General features: G+C 40.1%; 2 protein-coding genes across 3 annotated transcripts; both read right to left on the reverse strand.

Annotated features, from left to right (window-relative positions):
- Window positions 1-440: 440 nt before the first annotated feature.
- LOC131466380 (carboxylesterase notum2-like) lies at window positions 441-9,805 on the reverse strand. Of its 2 annotated transcripts, none has more exons than XM_058639566.1 (13): window positions 9,233-9,805; window positions 7,899-8,169; window positions 7,127-7,766; window positions 6,939-6,991; window positions 6,336-6,431; window positions 6,160-6,220; window positions 5,689-5,801; window positions 5,141-5,243; window positions 4,536-4,724; window positions 4,315-4,415; window positions 3,243-3,390; window positions 2,417-2,464; window positions 441-1,830 (listed from the first exon to the last, which is right to left on the reverse strand). In XM_058639566.1, exons 3-13 carry the CDS (start codon window positions 7,762-7,764, stop codon window positions 1,527-1,529), a joined length of 1,854 nt encoding a protein of 617 aa, XP_058495549.1. In that variant the 5' UTR covers window positions 7,765-7,766; window positions 7,899-8,169; window positions 9,233-9,805; the 3' UTR covers window positions 441-1,526. The 2 variants fall into 2 exon arrangements, with proteins under 2 accessions (XP_058495549.1, XP_058495548.1); XM_058639565.1 differs by having other exon boundaries at window positions 9,229-9,805.
- A 6,290-nt stretch (window positions 9,806-16,095) lies between these two features.
- coq7 (coenzyme Q7 homolog, ubiquinone (yeast)) lies at window positions 16,096-21,336 on the reverse strand. The gene is made up of 6 exons (XM_058639527.1): window positions 21,155-21,336; window positions 19,253-19,431; window positions 18,910-19,024; window positions 18,569-18,708; window positions 17,045-17,113; window positions 16,096-16,791 (listed from the first exon to the last, which is right to left on the reverse strand). Exons 1-6 carry the CDS (start codon window positions 21,237-21,239, stop codon window positions 16,714-16,716), a joined length of 666 nt encoding a protein of 221 aa, XP_058495510.1. The 5' UTR covers window positions 21,240-21,336; the 3' UTR covers window positions 16,096-16,713.
- Between the last annotated feature and the right edge of the window lie 1,030 nt (window positions 21,337-22,366).

The raw sequence follows: 22,366 nt of genomic DNA on the forward strand, positions 1-22,366 counted from the left end.
TGTGAATTGGGTATATATATGTTATTGACATTGTTATGGCTGTGAAGTTTTGTAAATCACAATTTCTGCACTGGCTAGCACAACAGTGGACAACACATGTTGTGCACCTACTCTTAATTCTAACCCTTGTGCTGAACAATGACATTTTACTGTGAAAGCCATTTCAATTTTCATTTCTTACCACTCGCTGATATTAATTGATTTAAAATGTATTATATATATATTATTATATTATATATATTGTTAACTTACATTAACAATATAAATCAAGCAGGATAGTGTTTGTCTTCATTAGAAAAAAAATCACAAGCAGGAAGAAGAAAACAAACTCCAGAAGGAGAATAAATAATAGATTCAAGCCAAAAGAGAGCAGTTATTGCCACTTTACACAAACAAAGTCATTGTTTCATAATAAAGAAAGGCCAAGAAAAGAAACAGTCTTGTCAGAGACCAGTCATATTTTTATTTCCCATGTTTCAACATGTGCACCAACTCAATATTAGTTAAATATGTATTATATGACATAGTTATTACAGTACTTAGAAGAAATAAAAATATACACAGTTGTAGCTGTACCTGACAAAATATGACAATAAAATATTATTAAATGCTAATAAAGAAGAATTGTAATACATATAGTCTGTATTATGTCTTCATGTGTCACTATAGACACAAATCCTTACAGCTGAGTGGTGAATTACCACAGGGTTTTTGTAAAAATAGGAAAACCAACAGTTTGTTTTTATATGTATTTGTCATATATTGTCCTGTGCAAGTTAATGTAATGGGATAGAGATAATCCCCTACTGGTTTAGACAACGATACATCAAATATAACTTATCACGTGTATCAAGTGTAAGAGATGAGCGTGCATGCATGGGTGTGTGCAAAATATATACTTTATATAAGTAGCATCAGAAGCTAAAGTCTAAAACTTAACAGTCACAATCTATAATGTTGTGTAGTATTGGTGCAGTGTTTTCGTTATCGTATTAAAATACTGCAGTCAGGTACAAAGAATAAATAATCTTCAATGAAAGCCATTTTAAATACTAACAGCTTTACTATATCGCGTACAGGTGTCTCTTTTTCATATCTATATATATTTATATAACTGTGGCATCTTGCAGGTGCAGCAACAGTAATAACTCTGCTACTGTGATCTGAAGTTGAATTTTCATGTTGATGAAAAGATGGCGATGGAGAACGTCCAACCACCGACTAAAATGTAAACCTCCTCTACCAGTACAACCGAAACAGATTTACTCTGGGACCAAATCTCTTTCCCCTGGTGTCCAGTAGAGGGAGTGCAAAACCACTCAGACACATGGACACAGTGACACACCCACCAGCCACCAATTGAACAGACACATGGAGCATAATGGAATGCTGTGCAGCACGAGACATAGTAACCAGATTCACGTACTATTTCTATGGTTACATAAAAATTTCAACACACTCTTCTCCCTCGGTTAAGCCTGCACATGGCTTTTTCTAAATCTGCTTTCCACTTTTTTCCCCCCACTTTAGCCACCATTGCTGACCATGCTGGCAAGAGAATCTTCCTCTCCTTGGGGATCCAAGCCCAGCCTCTGTGGGTCAAGGCCCATGGCTACAAGCATCTGGAGCAATGTAAGCTTTTGCTGGGTGGCCTGGTCCACCAAGGCTGGGCAGGTGGGGTTGCACTGGGGCCACTGGCAGGTGTCGACCAGGTGGAAAGGACAACCTTTGGAAGGGGTCCTGTTGTTGCGTGTTGCCTCCAGACTCCGGTCCCAGCAGTGCAGGGCCCGTGGCAGAGAGGTGCCTTTAACTTGAAAGGTCATCCAGTTACTGAAAGAACAAAAAGTCAGAGCTGAGGCTTGAAGATAATGAAGGACTGACGGCAGTGTTTCCTCCCTACATTAACTCAATAGTGATAGATTATTGAACACTGCTACTTACTGTAAATTAGTTTCAATGTGCCACTAATGATTATCAAACATAACTAGCATAAGTGAGCACAGAAAGGCAAAAATTAATTATCTACTTTTATATTCGTACATGGCTCTTTGTACTTTTAGATAAAAAGATTATAATTGAAAACTATTTTGATTTGACTGAATAGGCATTGTAATTGTAATCGGCCATGCCACAGTCTGAGAACAAGAAAACATTTTTTGGCTCATTGGCTCGGTCCCTGAGGTGTCAGCTCCCAGAAATACGAGAGTAAACTCAGTAAATAAAATTATGACTGAGTATGTAAACTTAGTTCAGACTGCAATGACCTATTATGTTCAAGGGGTACCGAGGGGTTAGGGAAAGTGTGAAATAGTATTTGGTGACAGTGGAGCGTGATGTATGAGTGAGCATATACACTCAGTAGGTAAAGATGGCTCATGGAATAAGTGAGAATGAGCCAAAAGTTATCAGTTCTTACCTTTTAGTCAACACAGTGTGGGAGAGGCAAGATGGAGCAAACACAGCCCTGAAAAAAAAGCACACGGAAGAATAAAGTCAACGCCATCTTTTATCTTAACCATCTGAGCTTAGATGCTATATACTGACCATACAGTAGAATTAGTTTTACAGAAATTAAGGGAAACACACCTAAACACATTTTCATGTTTTTGGCTTTTAATTTCTAGAATATTTTATCCTTTTTCATGCATATTGTTAAACCAGGTTGTGTGCATTTTTGAGTTGTCTTCATTTTTTTCATGTATTTTTAAATTTTTTAGTCTATTGTAAACAACGTTATCTAAAATACTCACACTAACACACTAAAAGTTTAAAATAATTTTTTTACGAGCACATGTTTGTGCTCTTGGTGTGTTATTTTATAATTTATGACACTGCAAAAAAAAAAAACTACTTACTTTTTGCATGAAGTATATTTTGAAAATAATTAATTTATTTATTTATTTTTTAGAATTATGATGCATCATGGCGAAAACTTGGCAATTCAAGGGTTAAAAATGTAAAAAAATGAATTAATATTTGATATGTATGGAAAGAATTGTTGTCGGTATAAAACATTAAAAGTATTTAGCGTGACCCACCCTTACACTTGAACAATTGCAGAACCCTGGCTTTCTTAAACCAGGAGTGAAACCCTAATTAATGTAAGACCAACTTTCAGTAACATCATTTCAATCCAAATGCTAACGATCCCAGAGTTTGACAGACATAAAAACAACAGTGTTGCCCTGAGACTTTTGCACAGGTAAAATGTATTACTGCCACATGTTCCTAGATGAACTCACGTGACATCTCTCAGGGAGTTTTTGAGCTCCCTGCCCAGGTTCTGGATGTACTGCCACTGCTCCTCAGACAGACTCTGTCCTCCGACGTAGATGTTCTCCACCCTCAGCTGCTCCTCATCAAACAGCCACTGCACGACAAACAGAGGGGCTACAAGAAACACAACAGAGTTTAGAATTTATACGATTATATAATATATTAACATTGGATGTATTTTATGATTATATATTACATTTGATTATGTTTTATGATTTCCACTTTTTATTCTTAATTAAGATTCATATTTTATGGTATCAAATGTTTCTGTAAAATTAGTATATTTTGTTATTTTGTCTGTCTGTAAACTTGTGAAGTGAAAGGCTGACGGGAGTTCTGTGAGCAATCCCATCATGCCACACTTGGAACCAACACAACCACTGCCATTTTGGCAGGAATCTGCGCTGTTTAAATCCGTATACATACATATACCAGACAACTCGTCGCTTCACCAGCTGTGTTCATAAAAAGTGAAGATGGTGGATAGTTGCCGTGCCTCCGGTAAACCATAATAGTCATTTGGTAAAATAGAGAACATTTTACCAGATCCCCAAAGATCGGGAGAGACGGCAGAGTTGGATTACTGCCATAAAACACACTGAGAGCGAGCGCAGAGGACAGTGATGGGAATCCACAAGCAACGGATAGCACTTTTGTATTGATTCCTTCACATCACATACACTAACTAACTTTAATATCTTATTAATTGCAGTTTGTTAGTGTCCTCCAGAGTAGGGGTTAGGGGGGTCAAAATAGAATTTTTTAGAAGCTTTTCCTGCCACCATGGCAGTATTTACAAACTGAGTCACAAGAACTCTGTAGCTCTATAAAAGAGATTATTCATCTCAATTAGGCTTTAATGGTCAAATAATGGTTATAATGACCATAAAACATTGTAGTGAGAAACCTACACAGCATTATCGTCAGATCAGATAATTCCCTCTGGAGTTTGCACGGACCCAAAGCTAACAGGTGAATCCAACTGTATCAGCTGTTTGCCAATCAACTTTGCAAGCTTCAGTACCAAGCAGCACTCACAGGTCAAAGTAGAGAAGAGTTTGTGTCCAAAGAAGCACTGCCACTCCTCTCCTCTCTTATAGAGCTGCCGACACCTATCGGGTACAACCCCATTCCACAGCCTGACAAAAAATAGCAGCAAAAAGCAGAACAACACTGGATTGTAAAAGAGTTTATTTCAAATTCTACATCAGACAAATGAGAGTGATTCTTATCATCAAACCTGGCTGAAGATAAATTACCTGAGTCCTATCTTGATGGCATCTTCAGGTGAGCAGGAAACAGTCTCCGGACAGTTTGGCGATCTCGGCTGCTTACTCTCTATGAACCAGCCGGAGTCGACAAGGCCTCGGACCTGAGCCTCTGCGCCAAGCTGCTCCAGCTGACTGGCCACCCTCTCGATGTTCAGCAAAACACCTGTCCCACCAGCACTTCACAGGGGAGCCAAAAACATCAATAAATAGTTTGGCTTTAAGAGAGATGTTTATGTTAGGGGTGTTAGAATGACATGCATGCCCGCGAACAGCAGTGAAGTGAAAACTTAGCAGCATTGCATCCAGAGAGTGGATTCTGTTTTAGGACCTGGGAGTGTCCTAACAACCATGTTGCTAACCTGGGAGGAATGTTCACCATTACAGGGCAAGGCCCTTTAATAAACATTATGTCATTGCTCACAGTTGACTATAAGTCATTCATCTACATTGTTGACAAGAGGGCACACTGGAAATAGAGCTGCTTCTCCTGCTTCACGTTAGCCATGGAGATGGTCCAGCTGGGACAGAGGTTGCAGGCGCTTGTCCAAGAACTGCAGTCAGCATCAGAGCACGAGCGATTAAAATAAACTCACCTGGTGCCAGACAGCATTACAACCTTGGCCTGCTTGATTCCTTTGGGGATGAGGTCTTTGATGACCTCGCGGATGATCAGGGATCCCATGAAGGTGTACTCAGCTGATAACAAAAACAACAACGCCACAAATGTTTTGTCTGTGTTTTTGTGAAAATTGTTGCACAACTGATTTAACCATAGAATAGCTTCTGAAAACATTTGACTACTGTTTTTGACTACTAAGTTTAATCTAATTGTTATCAATAGTTGTCCATACATGCATAAAGCAGAAAATACACCTAGGTCCCTCAAAGTCCCCCCTTGGCACTGTTATGACCTCACTAAAAATATGGTTACTGCAAATACATGACACATTTCTATTGTTGTTGACCATTCAAAGCATTTGACATGACAGGTCACATTCAGTCCTTCCTATAGTTCTTCACTACACAACAAGCAGTGATGCATTAGGAACAATTTGGCGTTAAAGACAAACTAGTGTATATAAACACACTACCTTCTTAACCACAGCTGCCCCCACATCCTGAGAACTTTGAAGAAACTTACTTGCATTAACATTCCTCTCTCGTTCTTTTTCTTTGCCTTGTCGCGCCCGTGGAGGAGGGGTCGGTGCTGGTCCAGTGCCACTCCATACATCACTGGAACAGTACGGGATGAATCTGAGGAGACATTCACAAAAAAAGAAAAAGGAAAAAGAAAAAGGAAATCAACTCAGGCTGCAAATACGCCTCCTCTGTCATCTATTGGAAAACTATGCATCAGCCAGATGAAGCAAAGCTGAGGCAGCAAAACCCCTGAGTGCAGTAAACTGAGCAAGGCTGGATTGTGTTGCTTATAAACTCAACTTTCAATCTATACATTTTATATATTGTTTCTTAATTAAAAGACAACAAGTTTCCATTATGTCAGCCACAAGATTATAAATGAATGTCTACAAAGAATGTTTTACAAATGACTCCTGTGGCACCTTTGGTAACCACAACAATTGGATACTCGAAGAAACAAACAGGTACTTACACAATGTTTGCATTATACCAGTGTGGGTTTGACTCCACTTGAGAGGACATGATTCCAGTCCCTGCAAATCAGAGATTAGAAAAGTGTCCCCTTGTCTTTATTAAAGATTACTTCAAGAATAAAAAGTCATTGGAACATGTAGGGTATGCTTTTTAAAGCATGGCCGCCTGACCTACCTCTTTTTGTCTGGGGCCAAGCTGATGAGCTCATTAGTCGTGGGATATTTTGGTACCTGGAATCACAGGTCTCTTTGCTGTAGCAGCACCAGCCGCCTAAAAATAATGGAGACTAATATTAGACTTTCACATCCGGCGCAGCATGGGAGACACCCATTAGCTGATCATCAAGGCCTGCAAGGAATGAAGAGGGAAAGCAGCCTGGTCTGCTAACAAGACCATACATTCACTTAAAGTCGCATGGACAAAAAAAAGAAAAATAGATAAAATTTCCAATTTTGTTGATTACTCTGAGCTTGTGCAAAGTGCTTCCCCTTACAAACACAATCAAGTAAAAATGTTCTTTGCATCATATAAGGCACATGTCTTTCAGAATTCTTTCTGAAGTCCAGGAGGAGAGCAGTCCAAATAAATAACACCCACTCCAGGTCTCTAAGTAACAGGCAGCTACTACAGTAAAAAGAAGAAAAACAGAAGAAGATGATGGGACAAGATCACATCCCCATCAAAATTCCAATGGAAATGGGAGTGGAGGGTTGTCACGCCAAAACAAGCTGACCTTTAGGAACCAAAATTAACCATTTGGGTGTTTGAAATTCTCACCTTCCAGAAATAACAACCATCGTCGGCTTCCTCTGAACTCCTTGAGGTAAAACCTTTAGAACCACAAATAAACATGAATGAGGAGATGGTCAAGATAAATCAGGACACTGATACTCTAAATACTCTGTAGCTTCTGAAATCTCTATTATGACAAATAAAGGAAGTCTTGGAAATATTTTTTTTCTCACCCAGCTGCTGTTCCATCATTACATGTAACCTGGCTGTTCTTGAGGAAGTGCAGCCTCATGTCATCTGTCTGCTGTCCAGCTGCTCGAGCTCCTGCAGCACCCTCCCGTCCTGCTTCAGCTGTGCCTCCAGAGCCTCTTGTGCTTCCAGTTCCTCCCGCACCACCAGCACCTCCAGTGCCTCGTGTGCCTCCACTGCCTCCAGCACCGCCAGTACCCCCAGTTCCTCCTGTACCTCCAATGCCTCTTGTGCTTCCACTGCCCCCAGCACCTCCAGTTCCTCCTGTGCTTCTTGTGTTTCCACTGCCTCCAGTTACTCCGGTGCCTCTTGTGCTTCCACTGTCTCCAGCACCGCCAGTTCCTCCGGTACCTCTTGTGCTTCCAGAGCCTCCAGCACCTCCATTTCCTCCAGTTCCTCCAGTCCCTCTTGTGCCTACGTTGCCCTCATTGCTTCTTGTGCTTCCAGTACCACCAGTGCTTCCGGGAGTCAGATCCACCACAGGAGCTGACTGGCCCACATCACCTCCTTGGCTCCCACCAGCCTTCTTTGTGGACTTACCACCTGATTTAGCATTACGGTTGTTCTGACAACAGATTCCCCCAAGCAGGAGCAAGAAAGCAATCTGGCCTAGTAACTTCATGTCTGTGGCAACATGAGAAGTAAAACAAGTTGCAGTCATTATTTCTAGTCAAGTCTATTCTTTATTACTTACATTTGGATTTATATGCACATGCAAATCAAATCAATCACCTTTTGACCTAGACATGAACTTACCTCTCTAAGAAGAATCAGCTCTTGTGGTTGAGGCACCTCTGGATTCAGGCAGAGGAAGGAGTGAAAAGTTCAATGTGCACTTGTCAGGTGTGAGTGGAGGATGCCAGTCATGAGCAGTGATGTAGTCTTGACCAGGTTTTGATGAAGGCTGCAAATCCGCTGCATGCTTTATAGTGCCACCATATATGGATCAGATTTCCTCCTGTTTTCTTGTGCAGCTCCTGCCAAGCTCTTAGATAAAACTGCTGACGACACACCATGAGGGGAGGTACTGGAAGGCCAGTGGCGAGGAGAAAAGATAACACACACGTCTCTTCAACATATTTCAAGACATTGCACACACCCACCACCTGGCACTTTTTCATCTGACCACTGCTCTTCTTCCCCAATCCCATTCTTCTCCCACCCACCGTCCACCTCTGCTTGCCAGTGTTTTGATTTAAATATCTACACGGCTGGCATAACTGCATAGTCCGTTTGTCTGCCATGTGACCCAGGGGTCACTGGAGCACACACCTCAAACACCTTATGAAACATAGATGAAGAGCACCTCAAAGTTCCTGCACGGTCAAAAATGTAGTGGATTTAGCTGTCATGACACACAAACCTTCTTTCAAATCAATATTATTCATATATCAACATTAAGAAAAAACATTACCAAATAAAAGCTCCTAGCCTGTGTTCATCTCTGGGAGAATGACCATGGCATGACAAGTAGGAGTTTGTTTGATTGATTCAAACCACGTACAAAACCAGAGGATACTTCCAGTGATTCCTTTGTGAATTCTTTTTTATTTACATTATTTAGGCAAGTTCTGTTGCCTTCTTTTAATATAGGGATTGTGTAAATGAATGCATTCTGTTATAATTACCATGGCTGTAACTAATACAATTAGGACCAATCTAGCTCTATAAATCAAAGAAATTACCTCTTTCTATTAATAACATGTTATTTATTATGTGAGGCTGTAACCGCTAAATAAAGTTTCTCTTCCATCTTCCAAATATGGCAGCAGAGAAATACAATTTGATACTTGCCGGTACGTGTATTTAATATTTCACTGAGAAATTACAATCCGCCTGTAACACATTGCATAAAACCTTTGTACAACGTAAACTTATACACACAGTAACGCAAATAAACGTTTGTGAGATCCAGATTACATTCAAGCAAAGATTGTTAAAGCAGTTTTAACAGTGAGCAGTCGCCTCCACGGATAAACATTTGAATATTTAAAATGTTGCCATATATCCAAGAGAAAATACACAGGTAAGAGCATTCCCATCCATGAGACTGAATGGTTTCATGTAGGGTGTATAGTGTCTTTACCTACAGTCGCTTCCCCTTCCAGGTCGTCCGCTGCACACTTCTAAATGGCAGGTTGGGTTGGTTTTGCCTTTGGTGAAGAAAGATGCAGAGTATTTGAAACTGATCTGCGACTGTCCCCCCTGGGATGGTTGAAGGGTGACGTAGCACCGATCCCTGAAAGATCATGAGCCCCCCGGGCTCTAAAATTCTCATCGATGAAATGCACACCATCCCAACGTGTCAATCACAGCCAATAATGATCACTCGGGAGGCCCAAGGCTGCACAGAGCTGTGGTGAGCTGCTAAAACTGAAAGGGCTGCAGGAGATCTGAGAATGAGTGATACCCAGACGGAGAAAAAATATCCATTATAGAAGAAAAATAATCAATATAATAACGGTAATATAGCTTAAAGTATAAAGTACGTTCAATAAGATCAAAGATGAACTCTTGTTTATCTCATTTACTATAATCACACTCTGTGGCGTCTGTAATACGCACCTCACCATTTACAGACTTACAAGAAAGGCAGACAGATTTATCAAGTTTTGTCTCATTGCTTTGGCCAGGGGGAAATGGTATTTTTGTCCCATTTTCAAGCATTTCATGCTATTTTAGCTACTTTCAAGTATGGCCAGAAAGAAAACAAAGCTACTCGAAAATATGCCTGTAAGATTGTATGCACCTACGCGCAATAAAAATGTACCCTAAGGACATCACTATACTGAATTTGATCTACTGAGCTGAACCATTTTTCATTCCTTCAGTTGTCTCGAAGCATGCACACCACCATCTGTCTTCCCAGAAATCAATGCAACAATCTGTTTAACAGATACCTCAAATACCTGAAAAACGAAAGAAGTTGCCGTAAATCTATCACTGATTCGCCTGAATGTCACGAACAGACAGACGGCATTGCTGCTATTTTGTTTTTCTTTGATATGGGATTGGACAGAATGATTCGTTTTTCAGAGCAGGCTTCAGATCAATGGATTTAAGTGAATTTCTCTTCTACACCTCAAGTGATTCAACTACCAGAACCAGTACTGGGACAAACATGGCCCCTGTCAGCATCCATAGACACACACACAAGAAGCCTGGAGTCTATTACGTTTGTCTCTTTACTTTTGAAAAACAAACATTTTGCACACATATGAGGCTCATATGAGGCATGTTGAACTTCACCCTAACAGGGGCAACAGTTTGACCCCTTGTGCAGCATAGGACGCATTCTTTCTCCCCCTTGTGTTGTTATTTTTCACAGCCAACCTCCAAGGTCAGGACACCTAAAGCCCGGGTGGTCCAGGCACTTTGTCTGCTGAGCATGTGTGTCATCACCGGCCTCAATATCTGAGGGCCCCGGCCACGAGCTAGAATATTTGTCGGCTGATAGCTTCAAAGAACAACGAGCCAGAGACAGCAGTCATATGCTGAATTCTTATGTCCTCACCACAGTGCAGAAAAGGTTGTGACCTGCAGGTAGTAACTTCAAAATCCAAACACATGATCCACTGAAACCACAGGGTGCTCCGATCCAAACAAACAACTCTTCTAATACAAACCAAAACACCTACTGTACACGATGTTGTATCAAAACCAAAGAAGAAAACCTTCAACTAAAATTGTCATCCATCCCCAATCAGGCCTTGCAGCTCCTCTTGCCGTGTTCCATGTAATGTGACAATCTGCAGCAGCATCACTCTGAATCCATGTTGTCACCAACAGTGGAGGGGGATAGCTGGGGTTAGCGGCTCATGCTAAATACCAGATAAGAGTGACATTTGTACAAGCCACATGAAAACAAGCCTTAGATGACACGAGTTGTGGTCAGAGGAGCTCTGCCAGAACTTGCCTTTCAGTCTTTGAGGACAACAGACGCTAGTCTTAGTAGGATCACAGTGCTAAGCCCTTGCAGGGGAAGAGTAGGTGAATGGTCCATGCTATCCCTACAACCAGGTGTTAGGAGACCTTGCATGGAAAGCTTTTGCAAACTGTTGATGCATCAAAGTGATAAATGGACGAGGCGTCAATAGCAGGGATTCAATGCAACGGATTATGGGGGTGGTGGAGGGGTGATGTAACGGCCAAAGAAAAGGATGGGTGACAAGTGAATACGTTTTGGGTTTTGCTGTGAGAAACTACAGCTCCTCTGGCCTTACCGACATACCAGACGCATCTTCATCTACGCAAAATATAAATATGAATGCCACAACCACAGCCAAAGTGAGAGCAGTGACATAAACAGCTTCACAATATCGTTCAGAAATTTGTACAAACAAGACAAACATGATGTTTGGCCTTCTCCACGGACTTTACCTAACTTTCTAATGAGTTTTATTGGTCTTGATACTGTCCTCAGTGGGCCACCTGTTTTGTTTTGGGTTTTTTTTTTGGGGGGGGGGGGGCAACATACAGTGTGCTTGACTGAACTGTATCTTTTGGGCTCATGACACAGTGAAGCAGCGACGTGGCCTTGGAGTCATGCTGGATGAACCACCGGCCCTGTCAGTGGTGCCTGTGCAGTGATGGATACCAGCTGGGGGGGTCACACCATTCTCATCTACAGCACATGTGTGTAGGTCCTTCACCGACAGTCTGGCCCTCCTCTCTGATAAACAGTAAATATCACATTTAGTAAGATTTTTGCTCAACTTTGCAGATATTTTGTGACATTCCTGTTATAAATGAGGACCATAGGCCTGCAGGATGAAAGGCTTACCTCACTGAGGTGACCACAGCACAGTAGCTTGGATGAATGAAAAACTTTCCTCATGGTGGCACTAAACAAGAGGGGAACTTTAAAGGCATTTCTTCCAATAGTTGTAGAGATACGTGGTTTGGACCAAGAAGACTGACAACACGAGAAAATGTGTCAATTAGTTGTGTCAATTCATGGTCCGTGTCTGTGTGATACAATTCCGTTTATCTAAGACATTTTAAACATCAGAATCACGTTTAGCGTCGCTTTTATGATGAACGTAGATGTTTCAAGCTGAGGAACCTTCCTCGAAGACTGACCTTGGCGTGTCGTTTTCTTTCTCCACAGCAGTTGGTAGATGGCACAGTGTGACAGGCCGTAAATCAGAGATTCCAGCTGGAGTGATGTCAGCTCTTTGCATCATGTGTTGTCACTTCACACCGTTGAGACATGTGGACACGTGGTCACAACTCCGTCAGGCCTACACACCCCCTCTGTCACCCAAGCGATTTTAATCACCGGTTTGAGCGGTCACATGTGCGTGCACAATCTATACATCTTTCAGCACAGCGATTTAGCATTCATATACCATATGTGTGTATTTATACAGGACGAATCTATCAATAATGACTAAACTCCAGTTGAGGTTATATAACCTAGCCACTAATGGCAATCTAAAGCATATGGTGACATCACTTATGTATGTACTGTATGCATGTATACATATGTATGTAGACTCGCCACAGGACCGTAAAATGTTTACTGTTTACTATTTATAGAGTTGCCTGTCGGAGTGTGGCTTGCCATAGCACTGTTTGTGAGTAACTGACCAGAGATCAAATACTGTATATGAAAAGCTCAACTGAGTCACGTCAGCTAATAGCCCCTCACTTCTGGGAACCCCCTTGTTAAAACATCAAGGATGCATACTCTGATAAGTAAGCGCAATCCGTACATGAAACATGACGAGCGGGCCCTTTGCACAGTGGCCATTTTGACATGCTAAAGCAGGGAAAGCACAAATGTTACTGATCACTATGACAATTTGTGTAAGTCAGGATGGTCAAGTGATCAACCCTAAAGCTGAGGCCTAGTGGGTATTAGTAAGTGGGTATTGTTCCTAAAAGAAAAAGCTATGTTTTCAAAAAATACCTGCCGACGTGTGGACTGAGCCTGAGACGGCTAAATTCCTACCGCTAACTGTTAAAAGCGCTGCTGTGCTAATGGCCATTTAGCATCTGTGTTAGCTTTACAAATCGCAAGCAGTCAGTGTGTTAAAGGGACTAAATAAATTTACTTTAAACTGCACAAAGATTAATAGTTTTGTGTCCTCAATGTAAAAGTGAAGAATACAGTGTGGGGGGGGGGTTGTCACTGGGCCTTCAGTGCTTCTTCTGTGCGTTTTGGCTGGAGGTCTACATTTTTGTGCAAACACTACGTCCAAAACGCCACTAAAGATGATAGTTCATCTTACCGTTCACATCTGGAGCCCCAAAAGGACGTATTCTTATATATCATGACAGAACTGGGGGTGTTTCTGTAAAGGATAATTCTGTGTAATCCATCATTCTGAAGTGCATTTACAAAAACCTAAAAGAAAAAGAAATTGAAATGAATGCTATCATACTTGAAACAATATCTGCTCATTCCTGCTGCGTTTTTTTTTCAATGCTACAGATGGAGCTTATGCTGCCTATTACTTACTATAAATCCCACAAAAGCCTGATGACTGACAGTCTGAATAAATCCAAGCCAAGAAGCAATACAATCTGTATCCGAAAGCTTTTATGACTTATAGGGAGTTATATTGTTTGCACTGCTCAAAATTTACAACCACGATTGTTCACGGCTAGGAAGACAGTCCTAGTTGAGTTAAGTTTTATTGCCTTCCTCAAATTCCTGTTGCCAATATCTCAGTCACTGTTTCAGCAGATTCCTGTGGACATTCTGAGAAACAAACCTAAACAATTCACATGAAATCCTCCTGACAGCCATAGAAGTACACAGAATCGAGTTGTCTAATGTACTGGAAAATGTATAACATACAGGTATTAAGTACTAATTAAAGGGCATTTTATGTTTATAGACATACAAGGTTAATTTAGATGGGGAGCTGATGTTTGTAGTCATTAAAAGTGGCATAGGGGGTCATTTTTATTTACTGGTATAACTTCTTCAACTAAGATGATGCTACAAGCTGGGCATTTGTTTATTTAAACAGCTGCACCTTACTATAAAGCTGTCAGCACTATTAATCTTGGGCTGAGAGAATGAGCGATGCTCCGTCTTTGATATGCCAAGCTGTGCACAGTCTTATGTTGCGTAAGCATAAAAAATACGAGACAAGGGGAGAGTTTAATGCCTTTTTGTCCTTGTCAAATCATATCGAAATATTCAATGCCTTGTTTATTTATTACAGATAAGACAGTGAGACTGTTTTTTTTATCATTTTAAAACAGAAAAACAATGCAAATTCCCTACAATACCATCACAAAGGGATCATATGGGTAACAATGAATGTCCTCATTGTACAAATACTAATAATAGGGTTTAAATAAGTGACACAAACAGTAAAGTCCTGTGGCAGTCCTCATAAAGTTGAACTGACTAAGAGCTAACTATTTTACTGTATGCAGACATACTAGACATTCTGTTAAACGTATGCAACATCATAACCAACATAGCGGGAAGGGAAGGTGGCTTAAAAAAACAGACTCTAAAGAAGAGCCTATTTTTAAGAAACTGAGGCCATACGGCACATTAACCCCGGAGGTCAAGTCTGATGTACGAACCCACCTCAGCTAAAATAACTGCTCTTACCACATGCTGGGGGAAAATAGATCACAGAACCTGTGAACCTGAGTAACAGCTCACCTCCACAAGTCACTTGTGGTGCAGACACTGATATATGTGACAATTCAAAGGGAACACCCGAGTACAACTGTGAAGAAACACCGAGCGAAGGCAGAGGGCACGAGAGGACACCGAGTGGCTTTGTGTAATGTAAGCAATGTAAAAATAGTTTTCATTTTTTAAATACATGATAGAGTAAAATGTTGATTGGTTTCTTATTACGGATTGGCTCATAATGAAAAACTGGAAAAATTGACTGAATGACACTGAAGTCACAGGTCTATTGCCAGATCATTTAACAACAATGTTTGAAAGTATTTACAAAACCATCATCATATCATATATTTCCAACCACATGGTTGGTAAAATATTTAATTCACTACAAGATTTATATTTAATTTAAAGGGTATTTGCAGAGAAGCCAAAGAATCTTCTATCCAAGTGTATTTAAACAATACCATTGTAAACCAATTAATACAAATAAACATAAACAATCATTGGAAAAGCTAGTTTCTGCAACCTTGGACATTAATTTGAATAGACCAGACATTATGTGTTTAATAAATGAATCACAACTTTATTTTACGTGTGTTTTATTTAATACATGTTCAGTAAAAGGCTGGGGGAAACAAAATTAAGTCAATTTATTTGGTGACCCTGTCTCTGCAGATGACTGGTATAATGTATATACTTTTCATTTACTATAAACCATAAGTAACTGCATGCAAGAGCCAAGAGCCAGATTACCATCAAAGGATTTCATTGAAGTCCAATATCAGCTCCTGCCAATGACCATTAATCTCAACAACATCATGTCCCCAGTGTGTGAAAAGGCTTCAGTGTGTGTAAAGGGGACACCGATGGGACTCAATGTACACGGAGCACAAACTGATACTGAGGGGAATGAACACTTTGCTCACCCCGCTGAAAGGCCTAATAGATTAGGGGCCCCGGGGACAAGCCTCTTGTCAGTCCTTCTTTCTCGATGACCTAATGTACCCAGAACAGCTGTGTGAGGGCGCTTAGCAGTTAGGCTAGAATGACAAGTCATTACTCAGCGTGACATATGAACTACTACATGTGAAACGAGAGAGTTTGTTGAAGGGTATGATGGCATGTCTGTGCTAGTATCAATATGTGCTCATCGTGTGCATATCGAGTATTTACCTCACACATTAAGCCCAAGCGTTCATCAGATCATCAACTGCAGGTAAACCTCGTCCCTTCCTGCGTTTTTAAAAAAGATGTTATGTAAAGTAACAGGATTAGAAATGTTGAATGTGAGCTCGTTTTATAAGCAGTTCAATTGAGACCAACATCAATTAAAGGTCTGGTGTGTAACATTTAAGAGGGTTTATTGGCAGAAACAGAATATACTGACCATAAGTATGTTTGTATACATGTATAATCACTCCACGCTTGTTGTTGTTGTTGTTTCTACAGCAGCCCAAACAGATTAACCAGCCAAAGAGTATTTCAGTGTTTTGTTTTGAAGCAGGGGGGTTTTCTCCGGGTTCTCGGTTCCTCTTCCACAGTCCAAGCACATGCAGATTTGGGAATTAGGTCAATTGGACACTAAATTGACCGTGAGTGTGAGAGTGGATGGTTGTTTGTCTCTATGGGGCCCTATGGGGAGGATAAAGAGGTAGAAAATGGATGGACTATGTCCTTTCTGTTAAGCCAAGGCCACTATTTCCCCGAAGTTGTCCTCATTTTGTTAGTATCTACACTCACCATAAGATGTCACATTTACAATAACTAAACATGACAGAGATGTGTCTTGTGATTCAGGAAGGGTCACGTCCTCCATCGACTTAAACAGCCCTTGAATTACACTGTATACTGTTTGTCTACAATACTTTTTGATCTGGCAAAGGTACAATGAAACAAAATCCAATGAAAGCATTTACAAAAATAAGTCAACAAACATTTGAAAAAGTTAACTTTTCTACATAATTAGAGACGTTTTGAAGCGTATATTGCAGCTTTGCAGCCCAGCTGTATTGCATTTTTTAGTAGCCAGTATCCAGGGAGCTGAAAAAAAAGAACAAAAAAAGTTATTCAAAGTGATCATTTGCTTATACTTATTTAGGCAAAGTTTGACTCCCTATGCTTTCTGTGAAAAGTATTTGTGTGGTCTGTAAAGCAAATCTCTTTTCATTCCCTTGACGCCTAGAAAATAAAACCAGTAACGAAGGAACGGCATGAAAGCCAAAAACCACCCACAACATCAAGTAAACAAACACAAACTTTATTAACCATGCAAGTTAAAACTAAATATACTTACTGACTCAGCATCATGCTCCAGGCCTGTATCATGATGCTCCATCTCATCGTCTCTGAATTCTTTTATAACCTATCGAAATAAACCCAAGGACATTAATTAAAAGCAGTAACCTATGAAATGTGCTGGTGGCTGGATTCATAGAGTAAAATCTTGAAAGTCCTTTCAATTCATCAATAAGCTTTGACTTTGTGTATGATATGAGAGTCCCATTAAATAACTGAGCCATTATATTTCACAAGGAAATACTAAATTAGTAAAAGCCATACATAAAAAAAATGGAGATAGTCTTCTGGGTTTCTCCAAAAAGGAGGTGAAAATATATTAAAATAGCCACCAGGAGCAAAAAGAAAGTTTGAATAGATGTCTATAGAAAAATGACTTAAATAAACTTGATTGCTATTGTCAAGTCTTCTTCAATAATTCAAAGGAAAATGTCACATATGAGTGGACACTGGTGTGATTGACAGCTGGTATCATCTGGTCAGAGTGTGGTTGAAGGTGATGCCTCTGAACGTGTGGTTGCAAAAAACAACATCAACACGCCAACGGCTAAATCCCTTAACTGCAGTATTGTTATTAATGTTAATATTGTTGATACTAATTATTACGTTATGAACGTTAAGGAACTGTAAGTAAATGGAAAATGCAACACAACTACAATGATACGACAATGCGCAATCAACAGTACAATGGAAAGTGAACAAGGTCGTGTGACACAATCTCTCTGTATACACTATTCCTGTACTATATTCCATCTCTGCCTTGACTCAGTGCAGGTGGTGGGTGAAAGGAGGATGATGGCTAAGTTATCATCTTTAATGGAGTAGTCCCACCCTCTGCAGGACACTGTGACCCTCACTGAAGAGCTCAGTCTGCTGCACCCTCAGTGTGTGAAGGAGAGGTATCGCATGACCTTCATCCCTGCTGCAGGCAGACTGTACAACCAGCAGTGTCAGTGGACCACATGTACACCAAAACCGCTTCATTATTTTGTGCAATACTGGTGGTTAATACTGTACACTTCCTGTTGTCCCCGACTGCAATGTTTACTTGTATATACTGTATGTCGCGGAGCTACAGTGGTTTATCTCATATTGTTTGTCTTGCACATATATAATACTCCTATTTCCTTACCTTGTTTCTATTTCCTACCTTGCTGTGATTTTTGGCTGCTGTAAAACTGCAAATGTCCCAGTGTAAGACAAATAAAGGAATATCTTAAATTAGAGCCAGGAGAAAGATTAAAATAAAAGGGTCTTTTGAGTCCTCTGTAAATGTAAATATTTTTGCTACTCTAGCCAAGATCTATCCAGTCTGATATCACTCATATTCAAACACGTATCTTCAAACACGTATCCATTTCTGTCGTCCTTATATTCGGTGTAGTAGTCTTGGGGTGCACCAAATTGCAAATCAAATTGTGTGGGGTTTCACAGGAAACACAGTACAACTCTGTATTAATTGCTGTTGCTGTTCTGTTGAGTAGGAAGTTTCCAGTAAAGTTGTGTTTTAGAGAAAACTTACTTTTAAAAGTTCAATGTATCTCTCTGGATCCTTTTCCATCAAAACTCTTATTTGACTGTTGTAGTGCTCCGAGATGCTTTCCTCCACTGCCACAGTGCAGGCCATGGCCCCCTCTTTTCCCAGCAGCGCAGTGGTTGCCCCTAGTTGATATTTCAAGTTTTAATATGTGGATGCAACATGAAGACAATTTAGCTGGCTCTTTGACTGTAAGAATACCTACATTCAAGCAAAGTCAACATTTTAAAAACAGTGAAAAAAAATCTTTCCGGGATCACTTTCACAGTTAAAAGATAAGATGCTATTAAACTGTACTGTATGTACCAATGAAGGAATGTACCAACCTAATACAAACCCAGCGACATTCCAGAGTGGTAACAATGCAGTGGGCCGAACTCGGTTATCAGCCATAATTTCTGTGAATTTCCCAAGGTGTTTCTTTTCTTGATCCCACATTTCCTACAGAAAACATGGAGCACTGAAAATTAAGTTCAATTCTAAAATTTTGGAGGAAACATTCAAGTCACGCTTAAGCAAGATCTTTGATAGTTGCGGATCTAAAAATTAAGAAGGAGCACTCAAACATTACTAAAACAACTGTATTGTGAAAAACTAACTCCACAATGTTGTGTGTATATACTGTGTATAACTGTTGTCTGGTAGGGGTCACACAAACTGAGGCCACACCTGGATTAGAGGTCCACTCCCAGATCGACCCAACACTGCCATCTGTCCGGCATAGATGCGGTTAGCACCATATTCACCAGCATGATCCACTCGAATCATTTGGGCTAGCATCTCCTTCTCCTCACTGTCCCGCGGGGGCGGGAGCACACTGTAAGCACGCAAGCTCTGCCGCATTGGTGCTGTTCAATCACAGGAAGACAAATGTAAAGTGAGCACCACAGGTGAGGGTTAGGGTGGCGTTACCTTCAGGCCGAGAAGATGATTTGCATTCAAGACAATCACCAAAGACAGTGAAGGATCACGAAGCATGTAAACAAGCAACATTAAAAACTTTAAATAGTTTTTGTTCAAGGAGATCTTTTTGATATTAATCCTAGGTTGGTTTTAATTTCGTACATACATAGCACATTTACATTAAACAGTTTTAGTCATATGTCTTTAATGTAGTTAAATTCAATACCTTATTGCAACCAATCTGTTACATCTTTCAAGTATTGACATTTAGGTGCAGTGCCTTTTCTATCACACATCTTTTATACCCATTCACATGCTACTGGCACAGGAACAACTTGAGGTGAAGTATCTTGCCCAGGGACACATTGGCATGAAATCAAACCCTCAAACCTTCAGTTGAAGGATGACTCCTCTACCAATCAGTCACCACATTCTTTATGATAAGAACAATAACCTCCATCCAGGCAGGGTGGGGAAGGAAAGGGGGACAGAATATGTCTGTAAATTGCTCATCAGTCACATATGTTTATTTTATCTATAAATCTCCACAGCACATTAGCACACTGCATTTATGCAAGTACATCTGCTCACTGAACAGGAAAGCAACCCTGATCACAGATGACACTTCCTACCCTCTGCACCACTCTTAACAGTTACCTGCCTTCAGGAAGATGGTATAATGTACCACCAGCCCAAAAAAAACTTCAACAAGACATTCTTGCAACAGCCGCCCTGAACAGGAACAATTAAATATAACACTGCTGCTGCTGCTGCGGTTTCCTCCCACCGACTGGTTTTCTTTATGTTTGTGCGTGTTTTAAATGTTTTTACGTGTGATTCTTGGAGCCTTGATGAGGAAACAATTTTGTCACTTTTGGGTTCAGTCAATAAAGTATAGGTTATCTAATATTTTAGCTTTTAGTGCTGTCTCTGTGGATGTCAACATAGATCATTTGGAAAATGATGGTAAAGCTTTGGGACATTAACCCTAGTTAAATTTCAGTGGGAATAATACACATGGACAACCTAGGGGTGTGTGTTTATAGGTCACATCTTCAGGCTTTACAAAATGCATTTTTTCTTATGTGGTGTTGAGTCAAAATTATGATTAATTTTATATAGAATATTTTGTTTAACAAAGTGGGAGTAGTGATAATTGCCCAAAAGTCACAAAATAGACACATTTTCTTCTATTTCTGTTCATGAAAACGAGCCAAGCAAAGTTTGAAATGTGACTTATTTCCAAATTTCCCTAATTCTACTTTTTGCTAGGGTGTGTTTATGTAGTTGGGGAAAATGAACACAAATACCATGTCATCAGATTGCCTATAGGTTGTGTTGGAAAAAAGGATATAAGACACTCTATATACACTCACTATATTGCTCATTCTAATAGCCTCTGTATATACGTTTTATTCAGCCCTGGCAACCCTGCTATGGAGGGCACACAAACCGTAAGTTTGGAATATACATATATAATTTATAGGAAGTACTGCTATTGGCTTTTTAAGTAGCAAAACTGTGGTGTAAAGTTTGTAAAGAAAAACACACAAATATAGCTAACAACGCTGTTATGAAACGTTGCACCCCCCCGCTACCCTTGTTTTTACTTTGAGTGTTTTTAGCATTTTAGCTGCTGGTGTACGTAACACGTCCACCGGTCCTTACCTTTGTATTTTAAACACTGTCGAGTCACCGCAGGGCCGACAACGTGTGGCCACTCGTACAACGCTGTTTGTGTGGCTCTGTGCATGGTCGAACAGTTTATAATTAAACTCCGAGCGTGGAAAAGTCTTATCAAACTGTCTTTGAATGTCAGTGGACGTGGCGCATACGTATGACGTAGGCCCCGGAAGCCCCTCCCGTGGTCTGTCCCCATGTGATGTGTGTGTCAGAAATAATCGTCCCCGCTAAATGTTCTTCATAGAGCATAAATATGAATATGTATTCTTTGATTATCTTACAAGTATTGATTTTTAATGTGTCTGTTAATCAGAACAAGAATAATAATAAAAATAAATACATAATAATAATAATAATAAAAATAATAATAATAATTAAAAATAATTAAAATAATTTATTTTCATGGAGCTTTTGACCTATGGGAGGACTTAGATTTGTGAATAATAAACATCACAGATTAATTCCCTGTAGTCCAATGACATTCACTAATATAACTCCCTATGTATGGCACACATACAGTAGTTGTCTGCCTGTAGATCCATGGATTGTCCCTAGATGGCAGCATAGATACAGATATTAATCTGAAAAAGATCCTTCATAAAATTGACAAATAAAATAAAATTCATCAGCCTTTACAAGGTAACAAGTCAATAATAAGTCAGCGGACACAAGTTATTAAGTCTGAAGGTACATATGTACATGCCTTTCATTTTTGTTGTATGAACACTGGGTGAAGAATGGATTGGAGCTGTTTTTCAAGTGCAACAAATATTGAAATCACAAACAAAAACACATCTTAAAAATTAGTGGGTCAATGTCTCAGCATCCTTTCACAGAGCACAAACAAACCCACACTTAACTGGCAGTTTGGAGGTCACGCAGTTCACCTGGCCTACACATCTTTGGTCTGTGGGAGGAAACTATGCATTTAAAGAATTAAAGTAAATACAGACAATCATCTTGTGGCCAGACACTTTCTGCGTTTCTGTGTCAAACAAATCACGAGTGCATCCTTTTGTTTGTGCTTGTTGTTATGTAAGACTGAGCAGGACAATAAGGAAATTAAACAAGATTGTGAAACAATCATAGTTGCTCCTTATGGTCAACAGATGGCAGAGTTGCACAGATTACGTTTGTCTGGGCTTTTTGCCTCGTAAACACCAGCAGGTCCCAGTTTTTATTACTGGTTCACGTGTT

The sequence above is a fragment of the Solea solea genome, chromosome 10, assembly GCF_958295425.1.
Source record: "Solea solea chromosome 10, fSolSol10.1, whole genome shotgun sequence".
Lineage (NCBI taxonomy): Eukaryota > Metazoa > Chordata > Actinopteri > Pleuronectiformes > Soleidae > Solea > Solea solea.